General features: G+C 38.1%; 1 protein-coding gene across 14 annotated transcripts; it reads right to left on the bottom strand.

Annotated features, from left to right (window-relative positions):
* Positions 1–658: 658 nt before the first annotated feature.
* LOC108266466 (mannose-binding protein C) lies at positions 659–18,095 on the bottom strand. 14 transcript variants are annotated; one of them, XM_053680827.1, is made up of 8 exons: positions 17,717–18,093; positions 5,717–5,751; positions 5,372–5,463; positions 3,675–3,763; positions 2,109–2,176; positions 1,867–1,983; positions 1,337–1,402; positions 659–1,214 (listed from the first exon to the last, which is right to left on the bottom strand). In XM_053680827.1, the coding sequence occupies exons 5-8, from the start codon at positions 2,131–2,133 to the stop codon at positions 832–834; spliced, it is 591 nt and encodes a 196-aa protein (XP_053536802.1). In that variant the 5' UTR covers positions 2,134–2,176; positions 3,675–3,763; positions 5,372–5,463; positions 5,717–5,751; positions 17,717–18,093; the 3' UTR covers positions 659–831. The 14 variants fall into 14 exon arrangements, with proteins under 14 accessions (XP_053536802.1, XP_053536800.1, XP_053536799.1 ...); XM_053680825.1 differs by having other exon boundaries at positions 1,831–1,983; positions 2,109–2,122; positions 17,717–17,979; XM_053680824.1 differs by lacking the exon at positions 2,109–2,176 and having other exon boundaries at positions 1,867–1,956; positions 17,717–18,095.
* Positions 18,096–18,943: the final 848 nt, after the last annotated feature.

Raw genomic sequence — 18,943 nt, 5'->3', positions numbered from 1 at the left:
ATATATATATATATATATATATATATATATATATATATATATATATATATATATATATATACACACACTAAATATATACTGTATCCCTATAGAGAGAGAGGCTGGTGACAGAACACTGTTATTGCAGCTATAATGTAAGTAAGAACAGGAACTAACTCATCTCTCAGATGTTCCACGATATTAAATCCAACTAAAACCATTAAAATGTGTGATATATTGTTCATTACTAGATTAAAGATTGTAATTGTTGGTAAATCGCTGTGGCATAAGCAAAATAATGCACTCCGGACCGTGCTGTTATATGAAAATAATATACTTTGGCATGTAAAATAGCACAGTTTTTCATGTGTTATTTTTATCAGCTGAAGCTGATCAATCAATGTTTACAGTGTTTAGTCTTCTTATCGGTACATTTCATCCAGCTTCACAAATAAGGCCCACTGTCTCAAATGCAATGCAGCGATGCAATGCAGTGGCATTGAGTTACAGCAGAAACTTTTAGCAGATATTTAAGTTTTTGTTTGGTTGGTTTCATTTCCAGTTTTACTCTGCTGGGTGTTTCTTAAAGATCTCAACTCATCACAGCTATCAAAAACAATTACCACCTGACAAACCCTCCCACCCCCCACCCCCCCACCCCCTACTTACACACACAAAAAAAATTGAAAGATTTTTAATATTGCTTCAAAAAAGGTCAGTAAATCAGACCCTGAGTCATAAACACAGCATTAACAGCATTATCGCATTATCATAACAATTACAATTCCTTTTAACTAGACTTCTTAAATGCGGTTTTGGTCTTTCAGATACAGTATTTGCAATAGCATGTGACTAAGTTAGCTCACAAACTATGAGCTTTTGGTTTTCACATGGTATGTCAATCCAGACTCCACCGGTGCCCATTACAACACAGTCTTCTTCCCCTCCAGAATTGTTTGGTTCCCCTTTATCCCATTTAAAGAAATTTAAAGTTTTCCCCTCTGTATCTATGAAGACACTTTCCATTTTACGGTCACCCGTTCCTAGAAACAGATATTCCGATTTCACAATCGCGAGTAGTTTAGACAGTACTTGGTTTTCTTCCTCATTCCTGGGTAAGGCAAGAGTTCCTCCAGAATTCTGGCACAATCCCAAGCCATCCTCGAAGTTCTTTGCATGTCCTTCGGTCACATAGTATTTCTGCCCAACATTAATGAATGTCTGGAAACTTGTGGCTTGAAATGAAAGATGATAAGATCCTGGTAAAGTGTCATGTTCTAACAATTTTAGCTTTCAATTTTTGACTTTCAGCTTTAAAAAAAAAAAAAAAAAAAAAAATTACGTTCACGTGTCCTACCTTTCTCCAACAAGGACAGTCTTGTTCTAAGATTCCTGATTTCCTCCTGCAGACAGTCATTTTGACCTTGCAAATTTCATAAAATAAATGTTATGTTTTTGTTAAATGTATAATTGGAACCTAAATGTGAAAAACACCCCACTTTAGAAATGTATGTGAAGAAGAAAGCTCAAATTAATTAGCACATGATGCGACTAGCCTTAGAGTAAACATGGTAACCCTGAAAATATCATTATAGTAAACAGTCAAAGCATGCTCTATTTAACTTGGATTAAAGAAGCTAAGTATGCTGACAGATGTATTATCATTGTAGTAATTAAAGACAATTTGCTTTAATATCACAGAATTTATCAATAAGGGTTAATGCAAGTGTTAATTTCTGGTTTCGAATCAGTTGTGGTAAGTTTTAAGTTGTTAAGATTTAGCATGTGGATCCCTTCAGAATATTAAACAAATAATAACTGAATCTTTATCCATTTAATATCAAGTATAACCTAGTGGTCCTTGTAGACCTGGTGGTCCTCTCAGACCTGGTGCACCCGGTTGACCTGATGGTCCTGGAAAACCTGGTAGTCCTGCTGGACCTGGTCGACCTGATATACCTGGTGGTCCTTGTGGACCTGGTGGACATACCGGACATGATGGACCTGGTGGACATGGTGGCATTAGAGAAATACCTGGTGGTCTCTGTTTACTCAGTTCTGTAATGGGAATGTTAGAGCTTAACAAGGTTCTAGCATTCTTCATTAAACAGTGGACCTGGTGGACATACCGGACATGATGGACCTGGTGGACATGGTGACATTAGAGAAATACCTGGTGGTCTCTGTTTACTCAGTTCTGTAATGGGAATGTTAGAGCTTAACAAGGTTCTAGCATTCTTCATTAAACTATTTTCTAGGCTTAGACAATATGGCACAATATTATAATAATATTAAGTAATAATAATAAATTAATAATAAGGTAATAATAGCTTCACACCTGAAGCTTTTCATGATATGCTCTATATTACAATATAGATTTTGCTGGGGTTAATGTTGAACACAAACACCAGTAAAACACTTCAAACTACAATAAGTTTAAAAATATTCCAGTGGTAACCTGATTTCTGATCAAACCCATGTAATAAACTTTTAAAATGAAAGGCAAGATTAACTATAAGGCTAAACTTCATGGATGAACTTTGATGTTGGCTTGACTGAGCCCACTAAATATGCTAAAAGTGTTACATTATTTTACAAAGTTTTGATGTCACTGATTTTAAAATGTTAGCATGCGTAACTGTTAATTATGTGAAGTTTATAAAAGTCTCAAAGTTTATCATCTGTAGAAATGTAAGTGTTGAAAGTCATTTAAAGGTGTTAAAATCTAAAATACTGTTATAATATTCCAGGTGGTTGCTAAAGTGTTGCTAGGTGATTGCTATGCTAATCCAGTTGGTTGCTAGTGTGTTGCTACTTTGTTGAGATGAACAGTTTAGCCTTTAGCTAAAAAGGCTAAAGGCTGGGGTAAAGTGTTAAAACATTAAAATGTTAAAACGTTGCTAGCATATTCAATTGGTTTGTTAGGGTGTTAGGTGGTTGTTATGCTAAGTCAGCTGGATACTAGTATGCTGCTGGGTTGTTATGTTAACCCAGCTGATTGTTAGGGTGTTGCTAGGTGGCTGTTATGGGGTGGCTGTTATGGGGTCCCAGGTGGTTGATATGGTGTAATTCCAGCAACCGTAATTCCAATCTTTTCCACAAGCACAAGTACACAATTCCCATATGTGATCTATGATTCTGGACACCAGAAACCATGATCAAGGAAACATTCAGTGTATTCTTATGGGGAAAAAAGATACATTGGAGCGTTGTTATGTGGCACACTATTTCCATATAGGATATATGATCCGCTGAATTTAGTTGAATTTCTAATTGCAAGTCCAATTAAATTTTATTTGTATAGAGCTTTTAACAATGGATATTGTCACAAAGCAGCTTTACAGAAATATATTATTACAGAAATATATTATAAATTCAGGATATAAATTTTAAATGTATAAATTTAATGTATAAGCAAGCCAGAGGTGATGGTGGTGAGGAAAAACTTGCTGAGACGATATGAGGAAGAAACCTTGAGAGGAACCAGACTCAAACGGGAACCCATCCTCATCTGGGTACCAGATGATTCGATGTGTTTTCCCGCCCTCTATTGATTGATAGGATATAATCGGCCCTGATCATCGGATGTTTTTAAACTGAAAAATAGCCTTTAACGGCTGATACAGATTATCGGCTGATAAATCAATCGGTGCATCTCTCGTATGTTGGCTTGACAAAGCCAATTATCGAGTTACCTTCCATGTCTCCAGCAGTCAGATGCAGCCCGATGTGCAGCAGCAACAGTTTAGAGAACAGTGCACTGAAGAGCACCATCTTCAGACCACTGAGAGCAGAGAGAATTTACAGTAACTACAGATTATTTAATCAGTAAATACTTAGCAATGATGAGCATTGTCTTTTACCACCTTCAAGCCCTCCTCAGATGTTCTAACTTTAAATGTGTGTATAGATAGATAGATAGATAGATAGATAGATAGATAGATAGATAGATATACTTTATTGATCCTAATGGGTGGGTGACATTAATCTGGGCAGGGTACACAATCCTTTTTGTACCTTTCATGGGGTTGGTTAGGATTGCTCATGTATCTGACCTCTTCCCTAAGATCTGCAGCTGGGAGCGTTATGCTGACAGGGTCTTATTTATCATCCGAGTATAGACAGATTTGGGGTAAAACGTATACCTACATGATTCTCGACAGAGATTGTGATTTAACAAGTTCTTCTCATGCATGAAACTGTGTATATTTACACATAGTTCTGACTATGCATATGCAGGAACCCCTAGTTGTAGAAAAGTGTAATCACAGGTGAACTGTGTGGCCCTTCCATTCCACTTACTGGCCATTATTGACAGGCGTTAGAGCAGGGTAGCAAAGTGTTTTTAAAGAGCATAGGAAACTGTTTGTTTAAAGTCATGAGAGAATAATCAATTTCATTTGCCTTGTACAATTTTAATTGATCTCTCCCAGTTACTTTTAGAGATGATTTTTCATTAAAAGCATGCATTCCTATCTCTCACACTGCAGTACACTGCCTTTACAAATATGACAGCAGAAAGTACAACAATAATGATGGGTTTTCATGCCATTACAAGTTTTCTAATTGTAATTCCGTGGATGTAGCCATAAAATCACACAGCTTTGAGTAATTCATGCAAGGATTCTTATGTTGTCTCACAGACTTCAGCAAGGTGATATTGTAGATGGCAATATATTATTTATATTTGGGGGTGTTTCCTTATGCAACTGAGTATGGTCATGCACAGGCACAGCAATTTAGAGTGTTTGGATTTATCAACATCCACTGTACAATAGGTGTGCTTACACAGGTGATAAATACAGATTCCCTTACTAGTGGCTCTTTTGAACAAATTTAGAACTTGTTCTTAGCCTGCTTTTATTAAGTGACACTCCCAGTAGTTTTGGCTGTAACAAATGATAGATTTATATTAAATGTACTCATTCTAATATATATTTGTTTCTATAGTAACAGCTCATTTGTACCACCCAGTCGTGGATTATTTTCCTATAACACCACATCTTGTTGTCATTTATTCCTTACATATAATGTTAGAAGCATTATTACACATTTAAATCTGCACTTACAGCCACAGTCATTTACATGTATTTACTAAAGCAGTTTCGTTGTACTTACCACTATTATGCAACCTATTGACGTTAATTAAACAAATATAATTATCATTTTAGTTACGAACACCTTCAACTTGCAAACCGTTTACCATGTCTTACATCATAACCTGTTAAATCTGAGTAGTTGCTGTATTGTGGCAAAGTGTTATTAAATTAAATTTTATTTTTATTGCACTTTTAACAATGGACATTGTCCCAAAGCAGCTTTACAGAAATATAAATTCAGGATATAAATTTATGCATGAATTTATGTATTAAATATATGAATTTGTCCCTACTGAGCAAGCCAGAGATGCCGGTGGTGAGGAAAAACTCCCTGAGACGATGTCACGATTTGAAGACGGATGCAAGTGCAGCTAGAGTTTAAGAACTATGACGACAAACACAAAAGAAGCTATGAACATGTGGCAAAACAGTAAGGCAAAGACTAAACATAAACCAAAGACCTTAAACACAGCAACATAGACAATGGCAAAGGAAGACGAATGTAAGACAAGGAGTGCTATGCAAACTGTGGCTATATACACGAGTGCTCCTTAACAAGAACGTGATTCAGTTGCAGGTGGTCATGTGACTGTGATGCAGTGTAGTGAAGTATGATGCAGTGAGGTGCATATTCTTACCTTGTTATGTCAAGGTCTTAAACAGGAAATATAGTCTTAAAGAAAACACAAAGTGGTGACTTTTAAATATGTATTGATTGTGTGTGTGTGGTTAATAAATAACCTTAAACAGAGTTCAAAGTTTATTATTCTCGTTTTAACATGCATACTCCCCCGCTAATTTTCAGGTCCTTTCTACTTAACAATGCTCTGACTGTCTCTTTTTATGTGTTTTATTTTTAAAATGTAGATTTAGACTAGTCATGCACCGATACAAAATTTCTCAGCCGATACGATAACCGATTATTCAGAGTGATATCGGCCAATACCGATAACCAATACAGATAGTTCTGCCTTTTATGCCTTCTTTTAAATTAATAATAATTAATTCCACAATTCTGAAAAAATACAAATAAAAACTTTTTTTCCTCATCATTTCAACAAGTTGTTTCACAGTAACTGGTCTCATAAACAGAAAACACATTACTCAAATTAACATTAACACGTTAACTAACTTCTGAAGATTAAAGTAAGATTTCTTAACTTGCTGAATGTTGCTAATTCATATTAATATTGACTGAATTCTAAAAAACCTCCTGTTAGTCTCACATTCACTCACCATAAACAAAAGCATTTCTACTTTATCACTGAACATCAAACTGGTAATATATAATATCAACTTTTTTTTATATATTAACATTAACTGGATATGAAATATACTACTCTACAAATATATATATTTTTTCTGTGTAATATATATAACTTTTGTTAACTCATCTTAATTTAAATCATTCAACGGTGTACTGGCCCTTTAATTCAGTGCAGCAAAATAAATAAATAAATAAATAAATAATTAGTCTGGACACCGAAACTCCCATTTCACTGCTGCAGCATCCGGTGTAAAATTTTAGTAGTGCAGAGCTTACAGAGATTACAAACTGCAGTTTTGTCATCATTCCACACAAGAGACATCATCTTTACACACAGTACAAAATCGATGATTTTCCCGCCCTCTTTTTATTGACAGGATATAATTGGCCCTGATCATCGGATGTTTTTAAACTATCGGCTGATGGCCCATAGCGTGAAAATTTGTCTTTATCGGATGATACTGATTATTGGCCGATACATTGGTGCATCTCTAATTTAGACCCCTTCTCATGCAGCCCTAGCACAGCCCCAAATATAACTCCAACCATAGCCACCATTCCCTGTGATGATGCACAAATCTCTCTCTACACCACACAATACACATCTAGAGTAATGCAAGTGACTGTGCTTTTTACTAATGTGACTGTTAGCCAAGGAATTGATTATTACAATGACATATGGTTTGCTGTTTGTTGATAAGTTTCTAAGCTGGAAATGTAACTAAAAACTAGTTATGTGTTAAAAACTGAGAGCAGCTTAAAAAGAGCTGCTTGAATTGACTACTAAGGCTGGATGAGCCTTTTTCTCCCCAGTGAAAGTAAATCCCTCACACTGCAGAAACTCCCCTTTCTTCCAGAAGTGCATGATAAAATATCAGGCGTCTGGGGGAAAACCATGTATAAGCCGTATTTATAACCCCATGATGGTGGATTATTCGACCATTGTGGGGAATGAACGGCATGGCTATTTAGCTATGCTGAAGGTGGAGGAGGCGCTTGCGAGCTACCTCTCTCAATCAACGGCAGGTAATTGGGTGGGGAAGCTTTGCCATCCAAGCCACCATGTAAGGCCACCGTGGCATTGGTGGGCAAGGCCTATGCGGTAGTAGTCTTGCTTGTGGGTCACTGCAGACAATGACATGCAGACAATGACAATGACTGGGTGAGCTCGACATATGACAGCATTCAGCCAGTTCCTTCCCTGTTGTCTCAAGTTCACCCGGGCATCCACGAGTGAAGCCCAGGCCAGCACTAGTATGAGGGAGACCCAGAAGGCGAGTATGGCAGCGAGCCAACCCACGCAGACAGCTAGTGGAGCCAGGCGGCTGCAGTCACGACCTGCTACTAGGCCTGATCTGAGAATGATCATAAAGGCCAAGCAGGAAAAGAAGAGCAGTCCTGAGGGGCCATGGAGGGACATATCAGGGGACAGGATGTTGTTAGGGCAGTTAGCCCCCAGTGCTAGTGTACGGCCTCCCCTAGCCAAGGCTGTCCCAAGTTTTCAGTATTCTGTGGTCAGCAAGCTGTCACAGGGCAATGAAAATCTGATGCTTTCCCTCCAATAGAATGTGGAATAGTTAATGTCACTAAAAGACCATCTGGCAGCGTGGAAACTACTGCCAAATGTGTCTCCATGGGTTCTGTCTACCATAGAAAAGGGTTACCAGGTCCAGTTTATAGCTCGACCCCCCCGGTTCACAGGTGTGCTCACCACAGTAGTCAGCACAGACCAGAGCCCGATGTTAGCGCAGGAAGTAAGATCCCTCTTGGAAAAAGGGGCCATAGAACATGTACCCCGTTCCCTGAGGGAGGGAAGTTTTTACAGCCGTTATTTCCTGGTCCGCAAAAAATAGGAGTATGCGGCCAATTTTAGATCTGCGTCATCTGAACTGTACTCTTTGGACATGCAAGTTCAAGATGCTGACCCCCAAACTTATCGTTCTACCGATTCAGTTTGAGGACTGGTTTGTGACTATAGATCTAAAAGGTGCATATTTCCAAATTTCGCTAGCTTTATCCCCTCGTACCTTCACAAAGTGCATGGATGTCACTCTGGCTCCATTGTGACTCCAGGGCATCCGTGTACTAAGCTACTTAGATGACTGGTTAATTCTAGCACGATGCAGGGAACTGGCGGTTCAACATCGAGATGTTGTTTTCGCCCACATGAAGAGCTTGGGGCTCAGGTTGAACCTCAGAAAAGTATACTTTCCCCAGTGCAGTGGACAACTTTTCTAGGGGTTATAAGGATTCTACTACGATGAGGGCATTTCTATCCCCAACATGCGTAGGGTCAATCCTATGAACACTGATCAAGATAAAGCTGGATCTTGGGAGACTATAGGCGCTTATGGGCCTATTGCACAAGAGACCGTTCAGTGGTGGCTGAGAAGTTGGGGGTTCCGTCCAAGGACAAAACCTCTGAGAATAATCAGTGTCACATGGCGATGCCTACGTGCTCTGAGAATTTGAGTGTCCCCAGTTTCTAGCCTTGGGTCACACTCTAGGGGTGTCTCCTTAGCGCAAGATGGTAATGACAGACACCTCCCTCACGGGCTGCAGCGTGGTCTTAGACAGCTGTCCAGCTCATGGTCTCTGGTGCGGCCCTCATCTGGAGCAGCATATAAATTGCCTAGAAATGTGGGCCATATTTCTAAAACTGAAATTCCTTCTTCCTCAATTGAGAGGTCACCATGTGTTTACAGACAACACACCGGTGGTCTCATATATTGACCACCAGGGAGGATTATGTCCATGCCCCCCTCTTGATGGAGCCTCTGTGGGGCAACATCCTCTAACTTTGAGGTTTATGCGTGGTGTCTGGCAGCTGAGGCCCATCTGCAGGCCGCCCATACTTTCCTGGCAAGGTCTGTCAGGTGCCCCATTTAAGCCCTTAGAATGGATCTACTATCTCAAGCCGGAGGGCTGGTTTATCACCCTTGGCCAAACTATGGAAACTGTGCATCTGGCCCCTGAGGGGCACCAGCTCATAGATTCTGGTCTCACAACTGAGGTTTTAGAGACCATGTTAAATGCTAGAGCACCATCCACAAGGAAATTGTATGCACTCAAGTGGCAGCTTTTTGTCTTGTGGTGTGAGGAACGTCAGCTAGACCCAGTGAACTGCACAAAAGTTACAGTCCTGGAGTTCTTACAAGAATGTTTTTCAGCGGGGTGGGCTCTTTCTACAATCAGGGTTTATGTGGCCACCATTTCGGCCAGTCATGCCCCTGTTGATGGAGCCTCTCTGGGACAACATCCTCTAACTTCGAAGTTCATGCATGGTGTCAGGTGGCTGAGGCCGGTCTGCAGGCCTCGCCTACCTTCCTGGGGCCTTTCTGTGGTCCTGGAAGGTCCGTCAGGGACCCCATTTGAGCCCTTAGAGTCAGCCTCTGAGAAGCTTCTGACTCTAAGGGTAGCTCTTCTGCTGGCCCTGACATCTCTCAAGCGAGTAGGAGATCTACAAGCTCTCTCTGTTGCCCCTTCCTGCCTTTACTTTGGATTCGCCAAGGCCTTCCTGTATCCTATGCCGGATTATATTCCTAAGGTGCCTACATCGACTGCCCAGCCTGTGGTGTTGCAGGCTTTCTGCCCTCCTCCGTTCCCCATACTGGAACAAGAGAGAATGCACCTGCTGTGTCCAGTAAGGGCTCTCTGTACTTACGTCCACCGCTCTGGCCAGTGGCGTAAGTTGGCTGGCCTCTCCCTTAGAGATAGGATAAGAATCTCGGCTATCCGAGAGGAACTCAGAGTAGAGCCGCTGTCGCATGAGGCTTTTTACCATTTATATGTGTACATTTACATATTTGTAGAAGGTTGTTCTGCTATATACATTTCTGTTTCATTTAACTTATTTGTATATTTCTAATATTTAATTTTCACATTTTATGCATACCCAATTACGTAAAGTGGAAAAGATTTTTTTTATTTTTAAATAAATGGTATGATATACATTATGGTGACTCCAGTGTGTTTCGAAATTTATAAGATACAACTACAACCTTTTTTAGTCGCAGCAAAAGGTTTTTAAAGGTTTGTTTATTGTGTTTTAGAAACAACATCTTACAGAATAGCAGACGAAAACAGTGTGTTTTTATTCAAGGAGTCTTTGTTTTCTCATAAATGTTTTAGACAGAAAGAAAAAACTCATCTTCTTATCATCTGTTACTCTGCTGCAGTAATACTTAGATTCATTCTCAGACAAATGCACAACTTTCACTAGAATTGTCTATGTTGTCAAAAGGGTTCAAAACAACCATTATTTATATTTTATTACACATTCCAAAAGTAGGAGTGTCTTTAGAAGGGGTTAAAGAAACCATGTGGTGGTCACTTTTAAATTTCTCTTGTTTGTGCTTAATAAATAACTTTAAGCAAAGTTCATGGACTAGACAAAGTTTACTATCCTAAGTTGAACTTTAGTCACAGATAATGTAACATTTCATTTAAAATCTTTCATTTTTACTTATCTCAGTAATAATCAAGTTCATTCTGAATATCTGAACATTTAAAAACATCATTCTAAATCTGTTGTACAAAGTTAATTAATTTTATAGATCTATACATTAGTAGCATTGCAGTGTTTCAAAAAAGATGAGATGCATTTTGTTAATAAATGTTTTATACAAACTTAAATATAAAATGAAAATTCATAACATTATCGAACATAACATTATTCGAAACTAGTATTTTACATTACATTACATTTTACATTAATTAAAATTACATTAGCCATTGATTATATTAAAAACATTACCTTAGAGATTAATGCAACACACTTACAAATTTCTTCTTTAGTAAAATGTCACCTGAATGTTACACTGTCTTAGTTACATTATTATAATTTAGTATACATAGATATTTTTTCATAGATGACTATTATTAGATTAATTATTAGATTCCTGTTCTTGGAACCCGGTGTGGTCTTCTGCTGTTGTAGCCCATTCACCTTTTCTTTTAACTTAAAACCCTGGGGCAAGTACTCAATAAATAGAAACATAGTTATTAAATCAGTAGACAAGATACTTGAGTATTTTTATAATGAAATAACATTTACATTTACATTACATTTATTAATTTAGCAGACGCTTTTATACCAAGCGACTTACAAATGAGAAAATACAAGCAAAGCGATATATCAAGCAGAGAACAATACAAGTAGTGCTACCATACAAGATCCATTAATTGAGTTATTTATAATAAATAAATATATATATATACACACACACACACACAATAAAATTAAACATATATTTAAAAATGTATAAAAAATATACCTATGAAATTAATTAACTTTGTACAACAGATTTAGAATGACGTTTTAAAATGTTCAGATATTCAGAATGAACTTGATTATTACTGATATAAGTAAAAATGAAAGATTTTAAATCAAATGTTACAGTTATCTTGACTAAAGTTCAACTTAGGATAGTAAACTTTGTCTAGTCCATGAACTTTGCTTAAAGTTATTTATTAAGCACAAACAAGAGAAATTTAAAAGTGACCACCACGTGTTTTCTTTAACCCCTTCAGGCAAGAACCAGTGGCCTTCATAGCTGACATCGAAGCAATGTTCCACCACGTCAAAGTGGCTGAGGAAGATGTGGATTTTCTTCATTTTTTGTGATGGCCTGATGGAGAATTGACTAGAGGACCCAGTACATTCAGGACAATGGTTCATCTTTTTGGAGCCGTGTCTTCTCCAAGCTATGCTTGCTATGTCTTGAACCAGACAGTGAAGGACAACCAAACAGACTTTCCAGCAGAAGTAATTGAAACCATCAACAACAATTTTTATGTGGATGACATTTGAAGAACGTCTCTTCTGAGGAAGTAGCCATCTCTATGAGTAAAAATCTCACTGCTCTTTGTCAGAAAGGAGGTTTCCATTTGACAGTATGGATCAGCAACAGCCACAAAGTGTTGCAGTCAATTTCTGAGGATCACAGAGCTAAGGAACTTAATCTCGATCAACTTAATCTCTATCAAGACAAATTGCCCATTGAAAGAGTTTTAGCTCTTCAATGGAGTGTAGAAGCCGACACCTTTCAATTCAAGATTTCTGTGAAAAATCAACCATGTACAATGTTCCTAATAAAGAAAATCAAGCAGACAACACATCTCCTGGATTGAAGGTGGAAAATTTTCTAAACAATAAGCAGTGGGTTGATGGACCCAGCTTTCTCTGGAAGCTGAGCGACACACGGTTTCCCACAAGTGAACTGATTTTGACTGATGATGATGACTCAGAGGTTAAAAGGAAGTTAAAGGTAAATGCCATGGTCTTGCAGAATGGACAGAACACCACAAGTTAACTTATACACTATGTCTCACAATGGAAATGTCTAAAGGTTGCACTTGCCTGGTACTTGAAACTGCAGAAGCCATAAAACAAATGAGATATCTTTGGAGCAAATTATCAACATTGCTGTAGATGCAAAATTACAGGAATTTAAAGCATCTTTGGGCATGCAAGGTTTGACCGGGTGGGATCTGTCTGAGGTTGAGATTGGCATTGATCGTTTCAGAGGATGGAGTTAAGTGAAACCCTATGGAGTGATTTTACACTTGTATGACAAGTAGAGCAGTACATTTGTAAATGGTGTACTCACTATATATGGACTCATGTATCAGTGCTTTGTCTGTTGTCATGGACAGGTACCAGACCACATGAGACAACAGAACGAATTTCATTGTTGAGTGGGAGTTAAAGGCAGCTCTGACTGGATTAAACAAAAAGATTCAAAAGGGCCTTACTGTAGAAGAAAGTTCAGTGGAGCTTTAATCCTCCTACAAGCTGTTGTTATGGAGGAGTATGGGAGCATATCATTCGAATGATGAGACATTCTTTGTGCAGTCCATCGACAAAAATATTGGATGACAAAGTACTGCAAACTGTCTTGTGCAAAGCAGAAGCTATTTTGGATGATCGACCTATTTCTAAACTATCCAATGACCCTGATGAACTGGAAGCCCTCACTCCAAATCACATCTTGCTTATGAGAGGAAATCCTGCATTACCATCTGGCTTGTTCGAAAGATCTTTAAGACAAAAGGAGATGGAAATAAGTGGAATATATTTCCAATCTCTTCTGGAAAAGATGGGTACAAGAATACCTACACTTGTTGCAAAAATGACAAAAGCAGAACAAAGAACGTGAAAGCTTTTCTACCATATTATTGCCGATTCTATGGAAGCACATGGCTACTTGGAAGAATTGTGGAGACTTATCCAGACAACAAAGGTTTAGTACATGTAATAAAAGTTCAGACTAAAAGTAACATGTTGGAACATCCTATTAACAAGCTTTGCTTTCTATTAGAAGCAACAGACTAAAATAGGGCATACAGTATTTTGTTTGGTGTTTGAATTTACTGTCTCCTATATACATTTGTATGGCTCCAAGTTGTATGAATTTGTAATTGTTATTCCAGTATGCCATAAGCAATTAAGGGGCCAGTATGTGGGAGCCATTTTGTTGCAATACTGTGGTTAACCTTTGGCTGGCAGTATAGTGAAATCAATAAATGGGTGTTCCTGGAGTAGAAAGAACAGTGCTCCCTTTCAAAGGGAACTCCTCGTTGCGTTTAGCATAACACTATGAGAGCGCCCTTGCGCGCAATCGGCATCTGAAGCTTGTGTAAAATCATGCCTATTTATAGGCTTGCCGTGATCAGGTGATGTGGCAATTAAGTACATCGTGTGATAGAAATGGAGTTGCTGGTTTTCTGTGATATGACAGTATCAATAACTGCTGTGAATGTTTAAATAAAATAAAAAAAGTGTTTTAAAAAATTGTGGAGCAATCAAGAATTTGCCATTGTAAATATTTCGGACATCTGCCTGATTGCCCATTGTGTAAATTACTTAAAACTTCGTGACCTGTAATATACAAAAAATATTCCCAGAAATTGGATGTGTGGGCTTTTCGGTCACCTACCCACATGCAGATTGTGTGATCCAGAAAGGGAGACTGGGTGCGTTACACAATGATTTACTGAAGGCGGAAAAGTTTCTCCAGTTACTTAGAGAGAGAGATGTACTTTATATATATGTATATTTTGTAAAACCTTATTTTGACAGGTCTAGGTCAAAGGTCAAGATCATTATCATCAATCATATTTATTTTGACAGGTCTAGGCCAAAAGGTCATCACCAATGTCATTATCTGGACAGATGTAGTTAAAGATATCTATTGTTGCACATTCTTTTCAATAGATTAATCATTGATTTTGACAGGTCTAGGTCAAAGGTCAAGATCATTATCATCAATCATATTTATTTTGACAGGCCTAGGTTAAAAGGTCATCACCAACATCATTATCTGGACAGATGTAGTTAAAGATATCTATTGTTGCACATTCTTTTCTGTAGATTAATCAGGGATTTTGACAGGCCTAGGAAAAAGGTTAATGACAGTTTTCTGGTGCATTCCATTCCACACATACAAACACATACACAGACAAACACAAACACACACACACACACACACACACATGCACACACACACGCACACACACACATACATAAGGATGATGAAATAATAAATAAGGAATTTCCATACACTTCCAACCAAAAATATGACACACACACACACACCCTGACCAATCAGAACAAAAGAAATTAAATTTGCTCCATCCGGTAGGTGTCGATATAAACACCATAAGTTTATAGAAGAAGAAGAAGCAGGACTCACCCACCCTCTAGGTTTAAAATACTCTGTATTTCGAACATCATGTGTGAGCTTATAACATGGCTGATGCTTGTCCTAATGCACCAAAAAAAAAGCTCACTCTTTTTTGGGAAGATTAGAACAAAATTTAGAGCATGAAAAGATTCAATATTGGGATCTGTGCTACTGACACACACAGATTGTGAAACACTCATGAATTAGGCCTAGGTCAAAGTTGCATTTCCACACACACATATACGCATAGACACAAGTTCTTTCCTTTCACGTAGCTTGGGAACCATTCCTGAGTTAGGCCTAGGTCAATAGGTCATCACCCATGTCATTATCTGGACAGATGAAATTAAAGATAATTATTGTTTTATGTCCTTAGCTATAGATTAATCATTGATTTTGACAAGCCTAGGTCAAAAGGTCATCACCAACATCATTACCTGGACAGATGAAGTTAAAGATACATATCAGTAGTAAACTTTAAATTTGGTTCTGGTGCATACACACACACACACACACACACACACACACACACACACACACACACACACACACACACACACACACACACGACCCTGTGTATAAAAGCGAGCACTCCGTTAGTTGGACAATTGGCAAAGTGTCAAAAGAATTTCCAGACTCTATCCTTCAAAACTTCCATGTTTTTTGGATTTCTCAGCAGGTAAGAAGATGTATTTTAAACAATTAAAATAGTTCATTATTAATTCAATTATAAATTGAAACAGAATGTTTATGTAACTATCCATTTGATATTGATATTGATATAAACATAAAACTAATCTTTCTGAGTACAACAATCATCATACTTATCTGGTCATTATGTAATCTGGTACGATGCTATATCTAAAATATATTCTTCAATACACTTATATTACAGAACAAGACCGAACGAAGCACATCTGATTCTAGTATCTTTTCATTTGCTTTGGGGCAGTGGTGGCATACCGGTTAAGGCTCTGGGTTACTGATTGGAAGGGTGGGGTTCAAGCCCCAGCACTGCAAGACCCTTAACCCTCTCTGCTCCAGGGGCACCCTATCATGAAAACCAAACAAACAAAAACCTCTTTCACATGTTCTGTGACTTATAAATACAAGTGATGTCAAAAATTTTGATGCAAGAGGAATTCAACTCGGAAGCCGACATTCAACCCGACCTCGAATTACAGGAGATCTGCACAGTGTGGCGTGAATTCTTCCAAGCAAAGACTGCTTTATTGGAAAACTTTGGACAGCTTTATAATACATTTGAATCTGGTCGAGGTACGGAATTTGTCCCTTTACAGTACAACGCACTTGAAAATTTGAATAGTTGCCTCACAGTGAACATAAAGTTGATTAGAATATTGTATGATAAATATGGCGCAGAAACGACTGAAATGCAGTTCGGATACAAAAAATGAGAACCGAACATACTCCATTACCCCATGGTTTCTATTATGATGGAAACCAGAGTTCTTCAAATGGTCAAATACATAGTGATCACAACCCTGAACCCATGTTTAACTGAAGCGATCAACCGGCTGAATGAAAGTTTAATTCCGACACAACAGGTTGCTAGTGAGAGACCTAATCAGAGTCCAAATTACAATGTATCAAACACACCGGTGACGCCATACGATATATTTTCTGAATTAAATCCATGTCTGCTAGAGTTACAAAATAACCTAAAGGAACACGGTCATTTAGTACAAATAAACCCTGATCTAATCGATGCCATCAATCAGTTTAATGAAAATTTAAGATCACCAGACCAGAGCAATACCCAAGATGAAAATCCCAGCTGAAATTCCAGTCAGACAGTATCAAGTACGCCGGTGATGTCGCACGACATATTTTTCGAATTAAATCAATGTCTGTTAGAGTTACAAAATAACCTAAACAAACAAAGACAATCTATGCAGATAAATCCTTGTTTAATAGATGCAGTGAATCAACTCGAAAATATAGCATTATGTCCCGATCACAATACTGGTTCAACTCCAGAAATCACTCAGCAACTTAGACCGTCAGGTTTGTTAACTATTACATAGATGGGTACTGTGAAGATGGGGAAAACCATAAGGTTTTTGAGTTTCTTGTATGCTTTTATCACGGGTATGAAAAGTGTTTTCCCTCAATGACCCCGCATCCTCTTAGCTCATCCAAAGCTACCTTCGGAGATCTCTGTCAAAAATTGATGGAGAGAATTAAGAATTTGCAAGACACTCTCAATTTGCAAGTCACTCTGATGTGGTAACACGAGTGGAATGAAATGAAGAAAACGACAACCGCGTGCTAAACTTTCAAAGACTTTTGAAAAGACTTTGACTTTCCTGAGCAATTATACCCGTGAGATGCTCTATACGGCGGTCGAACAAATGTGTTACATTTGCATTATGTAGCTCAGCCCAGTGAGAGAATCGATTATTTCGATTTTACCTCTCTTTACCCATTTGTAAATAAGACAAAGACATACCGATCGATCACCTTATCATAATTTATCCTGACTTTAAACCACTGAAATATCAATTTGGTATCGTCAGAGCAAAAGTATTACCGCCTAGGGGTCTGTGGGCACCTGTTCTCCCGTTTAGTGTAAAAAGTCTACTCCTCTTTCCTCTATGTAGAACGTGTGGCGAGCATCAGCTAAAACAATGCGATCATACAGATCAAGAGAGAGCTCTTACCAGAAGATGGGCTTCTGTTGAAATAGAGAAAGCTGTCAAAAAAGGTTACAAAATTCTAAAAGTGTTTGAAGTGTGGCACTTTCCTAAAAGGTCTGATGAGCTTTTTACGAAATATATTAAAATGTTCCTCAAGACCAAACAGGAAAGTTCAGGTTATCCATCCGGGGTCATTGATAAATCCTCTAAATGTGAGTTCATTTGCAAGTATAAGGAGCACGAAGGGATCACGTTGGATCTGAAATGTATCACATTAATCCTGCCAAAAGATCCGTGGCTAAAATCACGCAACATTTGTTGTTGGGTAAGATGTGTCAAAGACCAGACAGATCAAACACGACCTTAATTCATGATCCTGCCAAGTTTTTACAGTTCATGTCCTCCGATATTTATAATGTGAGTCAATTCTCTTTTTTGAATGAGAAGGTGGCGTTGGTGCAGTGGCAGTATGCAGATGAGAGACTGATTAAATGAAAGCTAATGAAAATGAAATGAAAATGAAAGCTAATGTATTCATTGGCATTTTCACTACAGCATACGCTAGACTTGAGCTGTACAATTTGATGGATCGATTGGATCAGCGTTGTTTGTACACAGACACCGACAGTATCATTTTTAAAAGTAAGGAAGGTGACTGGATGCCGCCCTTAAGTGATTACTTGGGTGGTCTTACCAGCGAATTAGATGATGGCAATCAAATCGTAGAATTCGTAAGCGCAGGTCCTAAAAGCTACGGTTACAAAACCGTAAAAGGAAAAACAACTATGAAAGCTAAAGGCGTTACTTTAAATTGCACCAATTCTGAAATTGTCAATATGAAATCACTGACAGATCTGGTGGACGAGCGAGTGAAAAATCCGGATCAAACCAGTCAACTCGTAACCACGCATAACCAAATCGTGAGAGAGAAAAAGGGGTTTCATTTGAGAAACAAATCACAGTTGAAAAGGTTCAGGGTTGTGTATGAGAAGTGTGTTTATTACCCGATTTTACAACTCTCCCTTATGGATATTAAGACTATACATGTATATACACTATCTCACAAAAGTGAGTACACCCCTCATATTTTAGTAAATATTTGATTATATCTTTTCATGTGACAACACTGAAGAAATGACACTTTGCTACAATGTAAAGTAGTGAGTGTACAGCTTGTATAACGGTGTAAATTTGCTGTCCCCTCAAAATAACTCAACACACAGCCATTAATGTTTAAACCGTTGGCAACAA

Source organism: Ictalurus punctatus, chromosome 6 (genome assembly GCF_001660625.3).
Source record: "Ictalurus punctatus breed USDA103 chromosome 6, Coco_2.0, whole genome shotgun sequence".
NCBI classification, from domain to species: Eukaryota; Metazoa; Chordata; class Actinopteri; order Siluriformes; family Ictaluridae; genus Ictalurus; species Ictalurus punctatus.
This window is presented reverse-complemented; position numbering and strand designations above follow the sequence as displayed.

What these genes read in the sequence shown, in the direction of transcription:
- LOC108266466 (XM_053680818.1), bottom strand. Translation starts at nt 3,753, where the DNA reads ATGGTGCTCTTCAGTGCACTGTTCTCTAAACTGTTGCTGCTGCACATC. An exon ending in GACTGCTGGAGACATGGAAG is followed by an intron (nt 1,984 to 3,674) that starts GTAACTCGATAA and finishes CATGTCCACCAG; the next exon opens with GTCCATCATGTCCGGTATGT. An exon ending in ACTGTCCTTGTTGGAGAAAG is followed by an intron (nt 1,215 to 1,336) that starts GTAGGACACGTG and finishes TTTCATTTCAAG; the next exon opens with CCACAAGTTTCCAGACATTC.